A 14,801-nucleotide genomic window follows, 5' to 3' on the forward strand; every position below is an offset into this window, starting at 1 on the left:
TAGTGCCATGCCACAGCACATAGGGCCACAGGGCACAGCAAGGGACAATCCGAGCAGATGTAGAGGAGCATGGGGTTGGGGGCAGAGCTTACATGGTGGTTAGTGGTGTGGAAGGGGTGAATAGGGTACGGGCAGGTAGGGGAGGTTGGCTAGCGTAGGTCTCTGCAGAGATCAGGCTCTCAAGATGTTCCTCGTGGTCTAGACACCTGGTAAAGAAGGGTGGCTTAAGTGTGAAAAGGTGGAATAAGTTGGATGTGGCTTCTGTGCACATAGAAGGTAAGGCTTGCAGCTGAGGTATTTGCTAGCTGTAGAAATTCACTCTCTGGGAGTGACGTTCTCCGTGGTCAGAGAGACCCAGAGGCAAGAACTCCAAAAAATTCAGAAAACATAAAACAGCATGAACATGACCGAGTCCTGGTTAAACAAGGTGAGGAATTGGTTAACATCTCCATAGAAATTCCCACAAATATGCCCAACATTTTCACATATTGTAGCCTTTCTTCTGGGCTCAGTTAGCTCCATTCAGAGGACACTCAGTTCCTCCCAAGACTATCTGCCCAAATCCAGTGAAAGCAGGAGGCCATGGCTGAAGGATCCTGTGTCACTTTATTTGACTTGAGAATGAGGTTTGTTTGGGGCAGGTCCTTGTACAGTTGGAGCCACTTAAGTAGTGGCTATAGTGGACTTGCTAAGTAGAGGAGGGAGGCCCTCAGAACATCAGGCTAGACCTTGTGTGAACATGTCCTTCTCACTGATGTGCTCTCCAGCTGTCCCTCACAAAGGGAAGGTGACACTGTGAGGCAGGATGTCCCTGAGTCCAGGATGGGTATGAGTAGGGAAATTTGTACCCTTGCCTTGACACAGGATGGGAATCCTATCTTCCAGGCTCAAACCCTACCATTTCCCCTTAGCTGTTGGGGCAAGATGTGGACAGTAGGTGGTGCTGGAGGGCTGTAGAGACCCTGTGTGGACAGTAGGTGGTGCTAGAGGGCTGTAGGAACCCTGCTTCTTGGAAGCTCAAGGCTCTCCTCCTTTCGGACATGCAGAACACAGCCCACCCTTGCTCCCACCACCCTTGTGTAGAATTACCTCTGGTTCAGTTATTTCTACCTTCTTTCCTGTGTTAGAAACAAAACCTGGCTGTTTATTTTCAAAGATGTCTTGAACCAGCTTAAATCCAACCACAAATGATGATTAAAAACCTCAAATCCTGTTAGTGCCCACTAGTCCAGCTACCTCTCTCTCCTTCAAACTGGTATTCCACCGCAATGCACCCAAATGATATATTTAAACACACACACACACACACACACACACACACACACACACACACACACACACACACAAAACACGTAGTCTCCCAGCTGCTTCTAGATGCCATCAGGTTGACAATGGAGATGAACCATTGCATCACATCTCGGAACTTAAACAAGTAGTTCCTCACACTACGTTCACATTGTAAGCACAGTCCATCACTTTGAGAAGTTCTGTCCCATGCAGACTCCTGTGCAAGCCCCAGCAGAGTGACTCCTTTCTCTTCCTGAGACCTTTTCATTCTCCTGGTGTTTCTGTCTCACCTCAGGAGGAAGCATGAGAAGTGGAGATTTCACTCAGGGTGGGGACTGAGGCCTGAGCATAGACAGATAGCTCTTGCCTATCCCTCAGGACCAGGGCTGGTCTCTGGCTCCTGAGGAAAGTGCGAGCCGGGGTGGGGGGGTGGGGGACTTGCATCACCCTTGTGGCTCCAGATTCCTAGGTAGGGCACTTCCCACTCTGGGAATATTCTCACTGGACCAGGGTCCTGAGATGTGCCAGAGGCAGTCATGAGGAAGGCTAATTCTACAAATTAGCTCATCTATTCACATCGATCCAAATAAAACTGCAATCTCTTGACTGAGATATTGGTGCATGTTGGGAAGGGCAAGATACTGCCCCAGAACCACCCTACAGGACAAGCAGCAGCAGCAGCTGAGAGGCCAGGAGCACAGAGCTGAGCTGGACCATGCAGCTGCTGACACTCACTGCAGGGCTGGGGCTGCTCTCCTTGGTTGGAGCCATGATGCCTAATTTAACTCCTGCCCATACTGAGCAGGTGATGGCCTTGGGGGTTGGGGTGGGGGAACTGAGGGTAAGAACTGGCTTCCAAGGTCAGAGCTTGGACTGGGTGTGTCTCGCCACGGTGGTGTTGAAGAGATAGCTCTCTCCTGTGCTTGGTAGGATCTCCTCAGATGGCAGTGGGGCTTGAGCAGGGAGTAGGCCACAGTCATGCCTTCTTCTCACTGTGTGCTCTTGGAGACTGAGAGACTGCCGGGGGGATGGGGGAGCTTGCTGGGTGGATCCTATCCTGGCTCTAACCAGACTCCCAAGGATAGGCTTCCTTCCTTCCTTTCAGTGTGTGTGTCCGAGTGTATGTGTGTGTGTGTGTGAGTGTGTATGTGTGTGTGTCTGTGTGTGAGTATGTGTGTGTATATGTGAGTGTGTGTGTCTGTGAGTGTGTATGTGTGTGTGTGAGTTTGTGTGTCTGTGTGTATGTGTGTGTATATGAGTGTGTGTGTGCGTGTGTGTGTGAGTGTGTATGTGTATGTGTGTGTCTGAGTGTGTATGTGTGTATGTGTGTGTATGTGTGTGTGTTTGTGTGTATGTCCGTGAGTGTGTATGTGTGTGTGAGTGTGTATGTGTGTGTATGTGTGAGTGTGTTTGTATGTGTGAGTGTGTGTGTATGTGTGTGTATGTGTGTGTGTATGTGTGTGTATGTGTGTGTATGTGTGTGTGTTTGTGTGTATGTCCGTGAGTGTGTATGTGTGTGTGTGAGTGTGTGTGTGTGTGTGCATGCTTCAGAGACACTTCTTATATTCTTCCAATAAGTGGATTCCAGATTTCATCCAGTTTAAGGCCCCTGTGACTGTTGTGTATCTGGGGACACAGCACCAACTGCCTAGTGACTTAAGGAGGACACTGAGGAGTCCATTCTTGGTGGAATCTTTAGCACGTTGACTCTAGACAGTGAGGCAGACTGTGGTCAGCTGGTACCGTCATGGTTATCTCAGGTCACCTCCTCAGCCGTGTCTCTTCTGCCCTGTCCCTGAAATGAAAGGTCAGCCCTGTCCTCCACATCTCACTTCTCAGCTCCTTCTGGATAGCTGTGCAGAGTCTGTGGTCAGGGCTCTTCCCGGGAAGTGTTTCTCCCAGGAGGCCTCTGCCCTGTCTGTTTGGTTCTGGCTGTGGCTGCTGGTGAGGGACAGCCGTGACCAGGACTCCTGACATCCCAGCATCTCGGACCCCTCCATGCTGCACCGAGACCTAACCACATGCTCCTCCTACCTCTCACCCTCCTGATTCCTCTCTCCCTGCAACCGCGTGTACTCATGGCCTCCGACTCCAGCTCTTAGGCAAGTGGCACATAAAGCGCTGGGCAGGAGACATGCCTATCCCTGAATGGAGATGGAAGGACCCACTGCCTCCCTTCACCTTCGAAAGAAACGGTCTTGACGAGCTGGAGTTCAGGATGAACCTGACGTGAGTGGCCTCTGTGGAGGTAGCCCTGTCTGCTGCTGCTGAGCAACTGTAACTGTGGCTAAGTGCATACCGCCTTGCCTTAGCTACTCACTGAGGGAACGAGGATCCTCTGTGCTGTCTGGGCAACAGCCCGCTGAGCTCTGCAAGCGTGGGAATGGTGCTCTGAGGACACTGAACTGAATACTGAGTTCATGAGGTCAGGAATCTCACTGGCTGTGTTCTGTGCCAGTGCTGAGTAGGGTGAGAGGATTTCCAGCATGGGGTTGCTTGCTCCTGGAGAGGCCGGCATGGGCCCCAGAGTTAGGAATAAGGAAGGGCGTGTGCCCTGGGAAGAGCCACATTTGGACTCTGTGTTCTAGGAAACCCATCGGCTGTATTCAGTACAAGCTGCCTCTGTATGAGGGGGAGGACCCTGGCACATTCCTCACGTGTAAGTGGCTAGGTTCCAGTTCTTACTTCAGGGAAGGCCCGGCGGGAGACCGACTTCTCACGTGGCTGTGCTGCCCACAGGGTGGAGGCATGTCATCTACATCCACTTCCTGCCCGGGAAGAGCTTCGCCATTGCCTACTTCAGGGGCAAAATGAACTATCAGTACTACCAGATGATGATGCTCATGGGTGAGTTCCACTCTCTGTCTCTGAGGACGGATTCTTGGGCACAGACAGGAACCAGGCCCATGTTTTTCTGCTTGGTGTGCTTCATTCTACTCCTGGGGAGCCTCTCCTGCACTCCCTGAAGTCACCAGGAGGGGGATGTGTACGCCCTTGGCCTTTTTTGATCTTCAGTTCTCACAGGACCAATCCTAGCGTCAGAAATTCCCACATACTCTTGACCCAGGTAGCCCCTGACCACTCATCTTCCATTAATCAGCCTTTTTACGGTCCTGCTCTGAACAGGTGGCTCATTTAATCACTGGGGACATTGGGCAGCACGAGCAGTCTTCATGATGGGAGGGATTGTAGCATTCATAGGGTGGATGGAGACAGGAAGACGACCCAGCACCCTGCTAGGCGTAGGATGTCCCCCAAGGAAAGTTCTGTTTTCCAAGGTCAGGAGTGCCAGGTGGAGACCTCTGCCTGCCACTGCTATCAGCACACTGAGGACAATGTGTCCTTCCTGCAACCCTCACACACTTATCTGTGTGAGCATTCAGCAGCTCTGTCCCCATGATCCTTTGTAACTCGGGTGTCACTAAGTGGACTCCTCTGCCAACCTTTGGTCTCCGCCTACCTCCTCTTCCCCTCCCGTGCTGGCCCCAATGAACTCACCAGTTGGAGACTCTGGGCATAAAAGGCCCCGAAGTGGCTTATGCAGGGTTTTAGGGTATAGCAGGGTCCAAAATACCCTGCCATTTTGCTTACAAACAAGGATTTTAGAGGTCCTTGGACCTTCCTAAACACACCTTTGTTTCCTCAAGCCACTGCTTACTACGGTACTGCACAGAATTTCTCATGTCCCTCCTCTTTCTGGCTGTCACGATTTCATTGGAGGCACAAACCTCCACACTAAGCAGGGCTTCTGGCAAAGTTGTGATGTGCAAGGGCCTTGTGTTGGATTCTGAAGTAATGTGATGTCTCCTGTTGGGAAGGATTCTGGGTGCAATATCTAAAGTACAGTGTCCCAGAGGGAAGGCCTGGGCTAAGGATGTCCTCCTCCTCCAGGAGCCCTAGAGAAACTGAGGTCTAACAGGGACCCTCCCATTGCTGGATAAGTCTTTCTTCCACGAAGGATGGGGGTGGTGGAGTAAACTTCTTTGGCCCAGATGGAAGATGGGGTTCCACTAGGAGAGGCTGGTTCCTGGTTTTGAGGAAGAACAAACTGATGCCTAGACCCTTTGTCTTCTCACCTGGTACTCTTTCAGTAGTGCAGCTCAGGGTAGGGCAAGGCATCCTTGAACTCAGGAGGAGTGTCTGTGCAGAGATTTTCACATGTGTCTCCAGCTCACCAGGACTGGAAGGGTGGCAGGCCTGTCCTAGGACGTCTCAGAAGGGAGCCATCTTGGGGTTTTAAGTCCCACAGCATAATCATTCAGTTCATTCAGTTCTGATGCCTGGTGTTCTATGTAAGCTTCCTCCTGGCTGCCCTCAGGTCTGGGCTGGGGAGATGCTGTACCTGGCACAGCAGCTCCAGTCAGTGACTGGGGCTCTTGGGAGGAGCTGCCTGTCCAGCCTGGAGTGGGGCTCCTCTCTTCTCCTTGTGGGCTTGGAGGCTCCGCCCTCCTAATACTCAGCTTCACCCCATCTGCCCTGCAGGCCGCACCCTGAAAGCTGACCCAGATGCTCCGAGGATCTTCAAGGAGTTTGTGATGAGTAAAATGCCCCAAACTGGAAAGATCATTATCCCTCCCCATGTTGGTAGGAGGGAATTTCCTCTTTTCCCCCTTTCTCCATCCTCACCCAGGCCTGTGCTCTGGATAGTTCTCCTGTCCAAGAGCGACCACAGGAACAGCGTCACACTTTGTAGCTCATCTACGTTTGCTCTGCCTTTTGTCCCTCTACAGAAGCCTGTGAGTTGGTCCAAGATTCCTAGTGCACTGAGGGAGTGCTGCAGAGTGCATGCAGGAAGCAGGAGCTGGGACCCTGGCTGACCTCTGCACCTACATGCAGAACTCTCAGTGTCCAAGAGCACAGGCCCAACACCTACTCGTCCCCCATAAGTCTGCATTCAATAAATTTGGTCGATATCCCTCAATCACGTGTGTCTCATTGGGTTCAGTGGGCCCCAATTTTTTGTGTTAATTAGGTGTGGACAGATACTCAAATATGACCGTGATCACCAAGAAGGGAAAGATGGTCGTTTACATTCACAGGTCCCTGAATTAGTGCCATGCCACAGCACATAGGGCCACAGGGCACAGCAAGGGACAATCCGAGCAGATGTAGAGGAGCATGGGGTTGGGGGCAGAGCTTACATGGTGGTTAGTGGTGTGGAAGGGGTGAATAGGGTACGGGCAGGTAGGGGAGGTTGGCTAGCGTAGGTCTCTGCAGAGATCAGGCTCTCAAGATGTTCCTCGTGGTCTAGACACCTGGTAAAGAAGGGTGGCTTAAGTGTGAAAAGGTGGAATAAGTTGGATGTGGCTTCTGTGCACATAGAAGGTAAGGCTTGCAGCTGAGGTATTTGCTAGCTGTAGAAATTCACTCTCTGGGAGTGACGTTCTCCGTGGTCAGAGAGACCCAGAGGCAAGAACTCCAAAAAATTCAGAAAACATAAAACAGCATGAACATGACCGAGTCCTGGTTAAACAAGGTGAGGAATTGGTTAACATCTCCATAGAAATTCCCACAAATATGCCCAACATTTTCACATATTGTAGCCTTTCTTCTGGGCTCAGTTAGCTCCATTCAGAGGACACTCAGTTCCTCCCAAGACTATCTGCCCAAATCCAGTGAAAGCAGGAGGCCATGGCTGAAGGATCCTGTGTCACTTTATTTGACTTGAGAATGAGGTTTGTTTGGGGCAGGTCCTTGTACAGTTGGAGCCACTTAAGTAGTGGCTATAGTGGACTTGCTAAGTAGAGGAGGGAGGCCCTCAGAACATCAGGCTAGACCTTGTGTGAACATGTCCTTCTCACTGATGTGCTCTCCAGCTGTCCCTCACAAAGGGAAGGTGACACTGTGAGGCAGGATGTCCCTGAGTCCAGGATGGGTATGAGTAGGGAAATTTGTACCCTTGCCTTGACACAGGATGGGAATCCTATCTTCCAGGCTCAAACCCTACCATTTCCCCTTAGCTGTTGGGGCAAGATGTGGACAGTAGGTGGTGCTGGAGGGCTGTAGAGACCCTGTGTGGACAGTAGGTGGTGCTAGAGGGCTGTAGGAACCCTGCTTCTTGGAAGCTCAAGGCTCTCCTCCTTTCGGACATGCAGAACACAGCCCACCCTTGCTCCCACCACCCTTGTGTAGAATTACCTCTGGTTCAGTTATTTCTACCTTCTTTCCTGTGTTAGAAACAAAACCTGGCTGTTTATTTTCAAAGATGTCTTGAACCAGCTTAAATCCAACCACAAATGATGATTAAAAACCTCAAATCCTGTTAGTGCCCACTAGTCCAGCTACCTCTCTCTCCTTCAAACTGGTATTCCACCGCAATGCACCCAAATGATATATTTAAACACACACACACACACACACACACACACACACACACACACACACACACACACACAAAACACGTAGTCTCCCAGCTGCTTCTAGATGCCATCAGGTTGACAATGGAGATGAACCATTGCATCACATCTCGGAACTTAAACAAGTAGTTCCTCACACTACGTTCACATTGTAAGCACAGTCCATCACTTTGAGAAGTTCTGTCCCATGCAGACTCCTGTGCAAGCCCCAGCAGAGTGACTCCTTTCTCTTCCTGAGACCTTTTCATTCTCCTGGTGTTTCTGTCTCACCTCAGGAGGAAGCATGAGAAGTGGAGATTTCACTCAGGGTGGGGACTGAGGCCTGAGCATAGACAGATAGCTCTTGCCTATCCCTCAGGACCAGGGCTGGTCTCTGGCTCCTGAGGAAAGTGCGAGCCGGGGTGGGGGGGTGGGGGACTTGCATCACCCTTGTGGCTCCAGATTCCTAGGTAGGGCACTTCCCACTCTGGGAATATTCTCACTGGACCAGGGTCCTGAGATGTGCCAGAGGCAGTCATGAGGAAGGCTAATTCTACAAATTAGCTCATCTATTCACATCGATCCAAATAAAACTGCAATCTCTTGACTGAGATATTGGTGCATGTTGGGAAGGGCAAGATACTGCCCCAGAACCACCCTACAGGACAAGCAGCAGCAGCAGCTGAGAGGCCAGGAGCACAGAGCTGAGCTGGACCATGCAGCTGCTGACACTCACTGCAGGGCTGGGGCTGCTCTCCTTGGTTGGAGCCATGATGCCTAATTTAACTCCTGCCCATACTGAGCAGGTGATGGCCTTGGGGGTTGGGGTGGGGGAACTGAGGGTAAGAACTGGCTTCCAAGGTCAGAGCTTGGACTGGGTGTGTCTCGCCACGGTGGTGTTGAAGAGATAGCTCTCTCCTGTGCTTGGTAGGATCTCCTCAGATGGCAGTGGGGCTTGAGCAGGGAGTAGGCCACAGTCATGCCTTCTTCTCACTGTGTGCTCTTGGAGACTGAGAGACTGCCGGGGGGATGGGGGAGCTTGCTGGGTGGATCCTATCCTGGCTCTAACCAGACTCCCAAGGATAGGCTTCCTTCCTTCCTTTCAGTGTGTGTGTCCGAGTGTATGTGTGTGTGTGTGTGAGTGTGTATGTGTGTGTGTCTGTGTGTGAGTATGTGTGTGTATATGTGAGTGTGTGTGTCTGTGAGTGTGTATGTGTGTGTGTGAGTTTGTGTGTCTGTGTGTATGTGTGTGTATATGAGTGTGTGTGTGCGTGTGTGTGTGAGTGTGTATGTGTATGTGTGTGTCTGAGTGTGTATGTGTGTATGTGTGTGTATGTGTGTGTGTTTGTGTGTATGTCCGTGAGTGTGTATGTGTGTGTGAGTGTGTATGTGTGTGTATGTGTGAGTGTGTTTGTATGTGTGAGTGTGTGTGTATGTGTGTGTATGTGTGTGTGTATGTGTGTGTATGTGTGTGTATGTGTGTGTGTTTGTGTGTATGTCCGTGAGTGTGTATGTGTGTGTGTGAGTGTGTGTGTGTGTGTGCATGCTTCAGAGACACTTCTTATATTCTTCCAATAAGTGGATTCCAGATTTCATCCAGTTTAAGGCCCCTGTGACTGTTGTGTATCTGGGGACACAGCACCAACTGCCTAGTGACTTAAGGAGGACACTGAGGAGTCCATTCTTGGTGGAATCTTTAGCACGTTGACTCTAGACAGTGAGGCAGACTGTGGTCAGCTGGTACCGTCATGGTTATCTCAGGTCACCTCCTCAGCCGTGTCTCTTCTGCCCTGTCCCTGAAATGAAAGGTCAGCCCTGTCCTCCACATCTCACTTCTCAGCTCCTTCTGGATAGCTGTGCAGAGTCTGTGGTCAGGGCTCTTCCCGGGAAGTGTTTCTCCCAGGAGGCCTCTGCCCTGTCTGTTTGGTTCTGGCTGTGGCTGCTGGTGAGGGACAGCCGTGACCAGGACTCCTGACATCCCAGCATCTCGGACCCCTCCATGCTGCACCGAGACCTAACCACATGCTCCTCCTACCTCTCACCCTCCTGATTCCTCTCTCCCTGCAACCGCGTGTACTCATGGCCTCCGACTCCAGCTCTTAGGCAAGTGGCACATAAAGCGCTGGGCAGGAGACATGCCTATCCCTGAATGGAGATGGAAGGACCCACTGCCTCCCTTCACCTTCGAAAGAAACGGTCTTGACGAGCTGGAGTTCAGGATGAACCTGACGTGAGTGGCCTCTGTGGAGGTAGCCCTGTCTGCTGCTGCTGAGCAACTGTAACTGTGGCTAAGTGCATACCGCCTTGCCTTAGCTACTCACTGAGGGAACGAGGATCCTCTGTGCTGTCTGGGCAACAGCCCGCTGAGCTCTGCAAGCGTGGGAATGGTGCTCTGAGGACACTGAACTGAATACTGAGTTCATGAGGTCAGGAATCTCACTGGCTGTGTTCTGTGCCAGTGCTGAGTAGGGTGAGAGGATTTCCAGCATGGGGTTGCTTGCTCCTGGAGAGGCCGGCATGGGCCCCAGAGTTAGGAATAAGGAAGGGCGTGTGCCCTGGGAAGAGCCACATTTGGACTCTGTGTTCTAGGAAACCCATTGGCTGTATTCAGTACAAGCTGCCTCTGTATGAGGGGGAGGACCCTGGCACATTCCTCACGTGTAAGTGGCTAGGTTCCAGTTCTTACTTCAGGGAAGGCCCGGCGGGAGACCGACTTCTCACGTGGCTGTGCTGCCCACAGGGTGGAGGCATGTCATCTACATCCACTTCCTGCCCGGGAAGAGCTTCGCCATTGCCTACTACAGGGGCAAAATGAACTATCAGTACTACCAGATGATGATGCTCATGGGTGAGTTCTAGCCCTGTCTGTGTTTTAGCATGGATTCCTGGGAGCACACACAGACCAGGCCTATGTTTTCTTTTGAGGTCATTTTAATTTTCCTCAGTTTAGAGAGCCCCTTCTGCATGGACTGGTTTTGTGGGTTGGGTTGCAAGCATTTTGTCCTCTCTTTTTCTGCTCTTACATTATTAATCATTGAGCCGGAGTCCTGGGTGCACTTTGTTCTGTCCAGCACCTCAGTGTCTCTTGCATCCCTGATCTTGTCAGTCTTTGTCATAGTCTTGCATGGTTCTATTTGGGTCTTACCTGGCCCCATTTAGACTCCCGAGCCATGTGTTACGTGTTATGAGGCATGTACTGTGGTGGTAAGGGTGGAGTTATGGCATTCTGAGGGTGGATCTTAGCACACTGTCCAATACCCTGCTTGGCCCAGGATGCTCTCAGAAGAAGAACACTTTCCTAACGGTTTGCAGTAGAGAACCACATGCCCATTCTCAGCCCTGAGGCTCTTGCCACGGTGGTCCTCAATGGTGTACCATAGACCTTTCCTGATGTGTAACCTCACAGGGCTGCTTCCCTGGCTCCTGCTAACATTCTTGGCTCATCTCCCTATGTCACTTCCTGTTTTAACCACCACTGGCTTTAACCTCATGGAGGCTTGGGCCCACATGTCCCAACAATGGCCTGTTCTGGGTCTTTTCATGGATCAAACAGCTACAGGACAAAGGCACCTTCCCACTGGCCCTGCCTTCAGATTAGGAAAAAGACTGCGGGTTGGATTTAGGGGTAAAGCACATAACTCTGGTCAGGAGGGATTCAGGGCACAGCCTTTGGAGACTTAGTATTGACGGGGAGAGGTCTGGACCAAGGATCTGCCAAGGGACCTGGGGGAGCTGAGGATATCATTGTGCCTGATGGCCTTTTTTGGATGGGGGATAGGCTTTTATGGCCCAGCAGAGAGGGTTCTACTAGGAGAGGCTGGTTCCTGGTTTTGAAGAAGGACAAACTGATGGCTAGACCCTTTGTCCGCTCACTGGGAGGGTGGCAGGCCTGTCCAAGGATGTCTCAGAAGGGAGCCATCTTGGGGTTTTAAGTCCCACAGCATACTCATTCAGTTCATTCAGTTCTGATGCCTGGTGGTCCATGTAAGCTTCCTCCTGGCTGCCCTCAGGTCTGGGCTGGGGAGATGCTGTACCTGGCACAGCAGCTCCAGTCAGTGACTGGGGCTCTTGGGAGGAGCTGTCTGTCCAGCCTTGAGTGGGGCTCCTCTCTTCTCCTTGTGGGCTTGGAGGCTCCGCCCTCCTAATACTCAGCTTCACCCCATCTGCCCTGCAGGCCGCACCCTGAAAGCTGACCTAGATGCTCTGAGGGTCTTCAAGATGTTTATGATAAGTAAAATGGGGGAAAAAGCCAAGACAAAGAAGCCTCCTCACGCTGGTAACGAGAAGGGTTTTCCCTTCTTTCCTTCCTGTTGCTTCAGTTCTGTCAGCGTGACCGCGCAACGCCTTTCTAACTCCTCATCTCTTCCTTGGTCTGCAGACGCCTGTGAGTTGCCCAGAGATTCCTAACACAGGAGGAGCATCTCAGAGACCGTGTAGCAGCAGGAGTAGGGATCCGCCACGTGCCTTCCGTCTTGGTCACAACACTTAGTGCTGAGAAAGGAAAAGGCAGGGCCAATCGCCCACATCTCTTCCCAACAGGAAATAAATAAATAAATAAATAAATAAATAAATAAATAAATAAATGTGCTCAGTGTACCTGGGCCATGTGTGTCACATAACAGCTTATGGGCCCAGGCTTTAATCTTTTAACTTTAAAACTTATTTATTTGCATGCATTTGCATGTGCATGGATCCGTGTGTAATTTGTGAGTGTGCATGTGTAGAGGTCAGAAGTCAATACCGGGTGTTTTTTTTTAGGTTCTGAACACTTGCAAGTGACTTATTTATTTTTTATGTTATGTGCCTGTATGAATGCATGAAACATGTATACGGGGCTCACAGAGGCCAGAAGGGAGTATCAGGTCCCCTGGAGACGGAATTCTAGTTGGCTGTACGCTGCCTCATATGTGTGCTGGGGACCAAACTGGGGGTCTCTGGAAGAATAGAGCTGAGTCAAGCCGTCTCTCGCACACCCATTTTATTTTCTCTCATTGGCTGGGAGCTTATCTGTTTCACTTAGCTTTCTGGGCAGCAAGCCTCAGGGATCCTTTATCTCTGCCACTCGGCATTTAGACTAAGAGTGCCTACTGCCATGCCTGGCTGTTTACGTGGGTCCTGGGGATGGAGTTCAGATCCCCCTGATTGTAAGCAAGCACTTCACTGACTGGGACACTTCCTCGGCCTAGTAGACTTCATTTTCTAAAGTGTAGACCAACACTCAAGTGTGATCATGATAATCGGGAAGGAAGGACTTCGGTTCACTTTCTCAGATCCTCACATAGGTGCCAGGCCACACGGTCCAGCACTGGGCATCCTGAAAAGCAGGAGGTAGGGATGGGGTTGGAGTCTACACGGTGGCTAGTGAGGGAAGCACAGGTGATCAGGGTCACAGGGAGGTAGGTGGAGTGGCTAGTGTGGGCCACTGAAGAGCTTGGGCTCTTGGGAACTCCCTAGCGGACTGACGGACGGTGGTCCAGATGTGAGGCCACTGAGGAGGGTGGGTGGGTGCTCTGTGCACACGGAAGGCAGGGTTTTCAGATGAGGTAGTTCTCTGGGAATTAGTGAACTTTGGAGGATGTGGCCATCTGGAGACATGTTACCAAAAGACCAGAACTACCAAAATGTAAACAATAAGTAAACGAAAACACATGTAACAGAACTCTAAACACAGAGAAAATACAAAAACATAAGCCAAAAGCATGCAAGCAAACAAACAAGCAAACGACAAAACAAAACAAATCCAGAAAAATGTAAGGCAAACTGTGGTTGAACCAGATTCTAGGGGAAGAGAAATGAAGCCCATTTTCCCACCGAGAAGTTCCCATAAATTGTATCTAATGTTCTATATGCCGAAGCCTCTTCTGCAAGCATTTCTGAGCTATCTGCTTCAGAGTGCACTCAGCTCCTTCTGACCACCTCAGACGGTCGTTTGTTTTTCTCCTTTCGTCTCTTTTCCTTTCTTTAATCTCTCTTGACAGTTATGACATAAACACAAGATCAAGCCATAGGCTGGTTTACAGCCTAGGAGCTCCTTATGATTAGACCAGCTAAAATTTGTGGAGCTTGGAGTGGCCACACACATGGTGTCTATGTAGCCCAGGAATACTCTGATCCTCTTGCCCTGAGACTTGCAATCTGGGAGCTGAGACTGCAGGCATATGCCACGCCTGGCCTGTAACTTCTACTGGGCCCCAAGTCTCTGAAGATCAAAGAATAAACAAATCCAAAGGTGGGAATCGTTATGTAAAAAACCATCCTATAGTAAGTCCTCACTAAGACCCCGGGATCAATACAGATGTCACTAAGACCCCAGGATCAATACAGATGTCACTCTGTCAGCAGGACCACAGCATTTGCTTTTAGCAGACTTCAACATCGAGTATCCTGGAGGCCACCCAGCAGGGTTGTGTCTTTTAGTCTCTCAGTAGCCTTGCTCTGAGATAACACTTCTGACTTGTGGGTTCTGAGGATGGTTTAGTTTGCAGACACTTGAAGGTTGTTTTGACTCGGGCCTGAGGATGTCTGATGTAAACTAACACAGGATAAAATAAAAATCCTTTGTGCTGGGTTCTCAAATCTGCTGTCTTAAACTTTGGGCCATATTGTCATAGGCACATTGCTCATTGAAAGCAATGATTCGGGGTTGGGGAAATGGGCTCATGGACACACAGCATGAGAACCTGAATTTGGATCCCCAAAACCCACGTAAAAACCTGAACACGGTGGTGTGCATCTGGCGTGGACCGCATGGCAGCCACTGCTGCTTGACAAATCCCAGCACGTCGACACCACGGACCACAGTCCTATAGCTCCCTTTCCCCTGTCATCTTCAATGATTCTCACAATGTGTTATGGGAGTTTCCTTGTGCTTTCCCCTTTGGGAAATTGTGTATGGGCTTTGAAGAGGATGTGAATATGTACAGTGGCAGTCTCTCTAAACAAAACGATTCTTTGGGAAAAGAATCCACCACCATGGAACCATACAGTGTGATAACTCTGTCTATTCCTACACAAGTGTCCCTTTAGTGTCCCCTGTCTGCACCAAGAATAGAGAAGTTAAAGATTTACTAACTGAAAGATGGGGCCAGGAACTCTTGGAGTACACCCGCTCCCAAGGCTGAAAGCACACAATAGAGAGAAACAGTGGGCCCAGGTCCAAGTTTGAGGCCTTGGCAGCTG

The 14,801-nt window shown here is 50.5% G+C and overlaps 2 protein-coding genes across 2 annotated transcripts; both read left to right on the forward strand.

Annotated features, from left to right (window-relative positions):
* The first annotated feature begins 1,999 nt into the window (after positions 1–1,999).
* Positions 2,000–6,208, forward strand: Lcn4l3 (lipocalin 4 like 3). Its single transcript, XM_039106051.2, has 6 exons — positions 2,000–2,092; positions 3,383–3,516; positions 3,876–3,946; positions 4,027–4,134; positions 5,770–5,871; positions 6,018–6,208. The coding sequence occupies exons 1-6, from the start codon at positions 2,003–2,005 to the stop codon at positions 6,044–6,046; spliced, it is 534 nt and encodes a 177-aa protein (XP_038961979.2). The 5' UTR covers positions 2,000–2,002; the 3' UTR covers positions 6,047–6,208.
* A 1,941-nt stretch (positions 6,209–8,149) lies between these two features.
* Positions 8,150–12,241, forward strand: LOC102547612 (uncharacterized). Its single transcript, XM_063285238.1, has 6 exons — positions 8,150–8,428; positions 9,719–9,852; positions 10,212–10,282; positions 10,363–10,470; positions 11,797–11,898; positions 12,001–12,241. Exons 1-6 carry the CDS (start codon positions 8,339–8,341, stop codon positions 12,027–12,029), a joined length of 534 nt encoding a protein of 177 aa, XP_063141308.1. The 5' UTR covers positions 8,150–8,338; the 3' UTR covers positions 12,030–12,241.
* The last annotated feature ends 2,560 nt before the right edge of the window (positions 12,242–14,801 follow it).

Source organism: Rattus norvegicus, chromosome 3 (assembly GCF_036323735.1).
Source record: "Rattus norvegicus strain BN/NHsdMcwi chromosome 3, GRCr8, whole genome shotgun sequence".
NCBI classification, from domain to species: Eukaryota; Metazoa; Chordata; class Mammalia; order Rodentia; family Muridae; genus Rattus; species Rattus norvegicus.

Coding starts and splice junctions, on each gene's coding strand:
- LOC102547612 (XM_063285238.1), top strand. CDS start 8,339: ATGCAGCTGCTGACACTCACTGCAGGGCTGGGGCTGCTCTCCTTGGTT. Junction 10,283..10,362: donor CCCTGGCACATTCCTCACGT/GTAAGTGGCTAG, acceptor TGCTGCCCACAG/GGTGGAGGCATGTCATCTAC. Junction 11,899..12,000: donor AAAGAAGCCTCCTCACGCTG/GTAACGAGAAGG, acceptor CTTGGTCTGCAG/ACGCCTGTGAGTTGCCCAGA.
- Lcn4l3 (XM_039106051.2), top strand. CDS start 2,003: ATGCAGCTGCTGACACTCACTGCAGGGCTGGGGCTGCTCTCCTTGGTT. Junction 3,517..3,875: donor GAGTTCAGGATGAACCTGAC/GTGAGTGGCCTC, acceptor TCTGTGTTCTAG/GAAACCCATCGGCTGTATTC. Junction 3,947..4,026: donor CCCTGGCACATTCCTCACGT/GTAAGTGGCTAG, acceptor TGCTGCCCACAG/GGTGGAGGCATGTCATCTAC.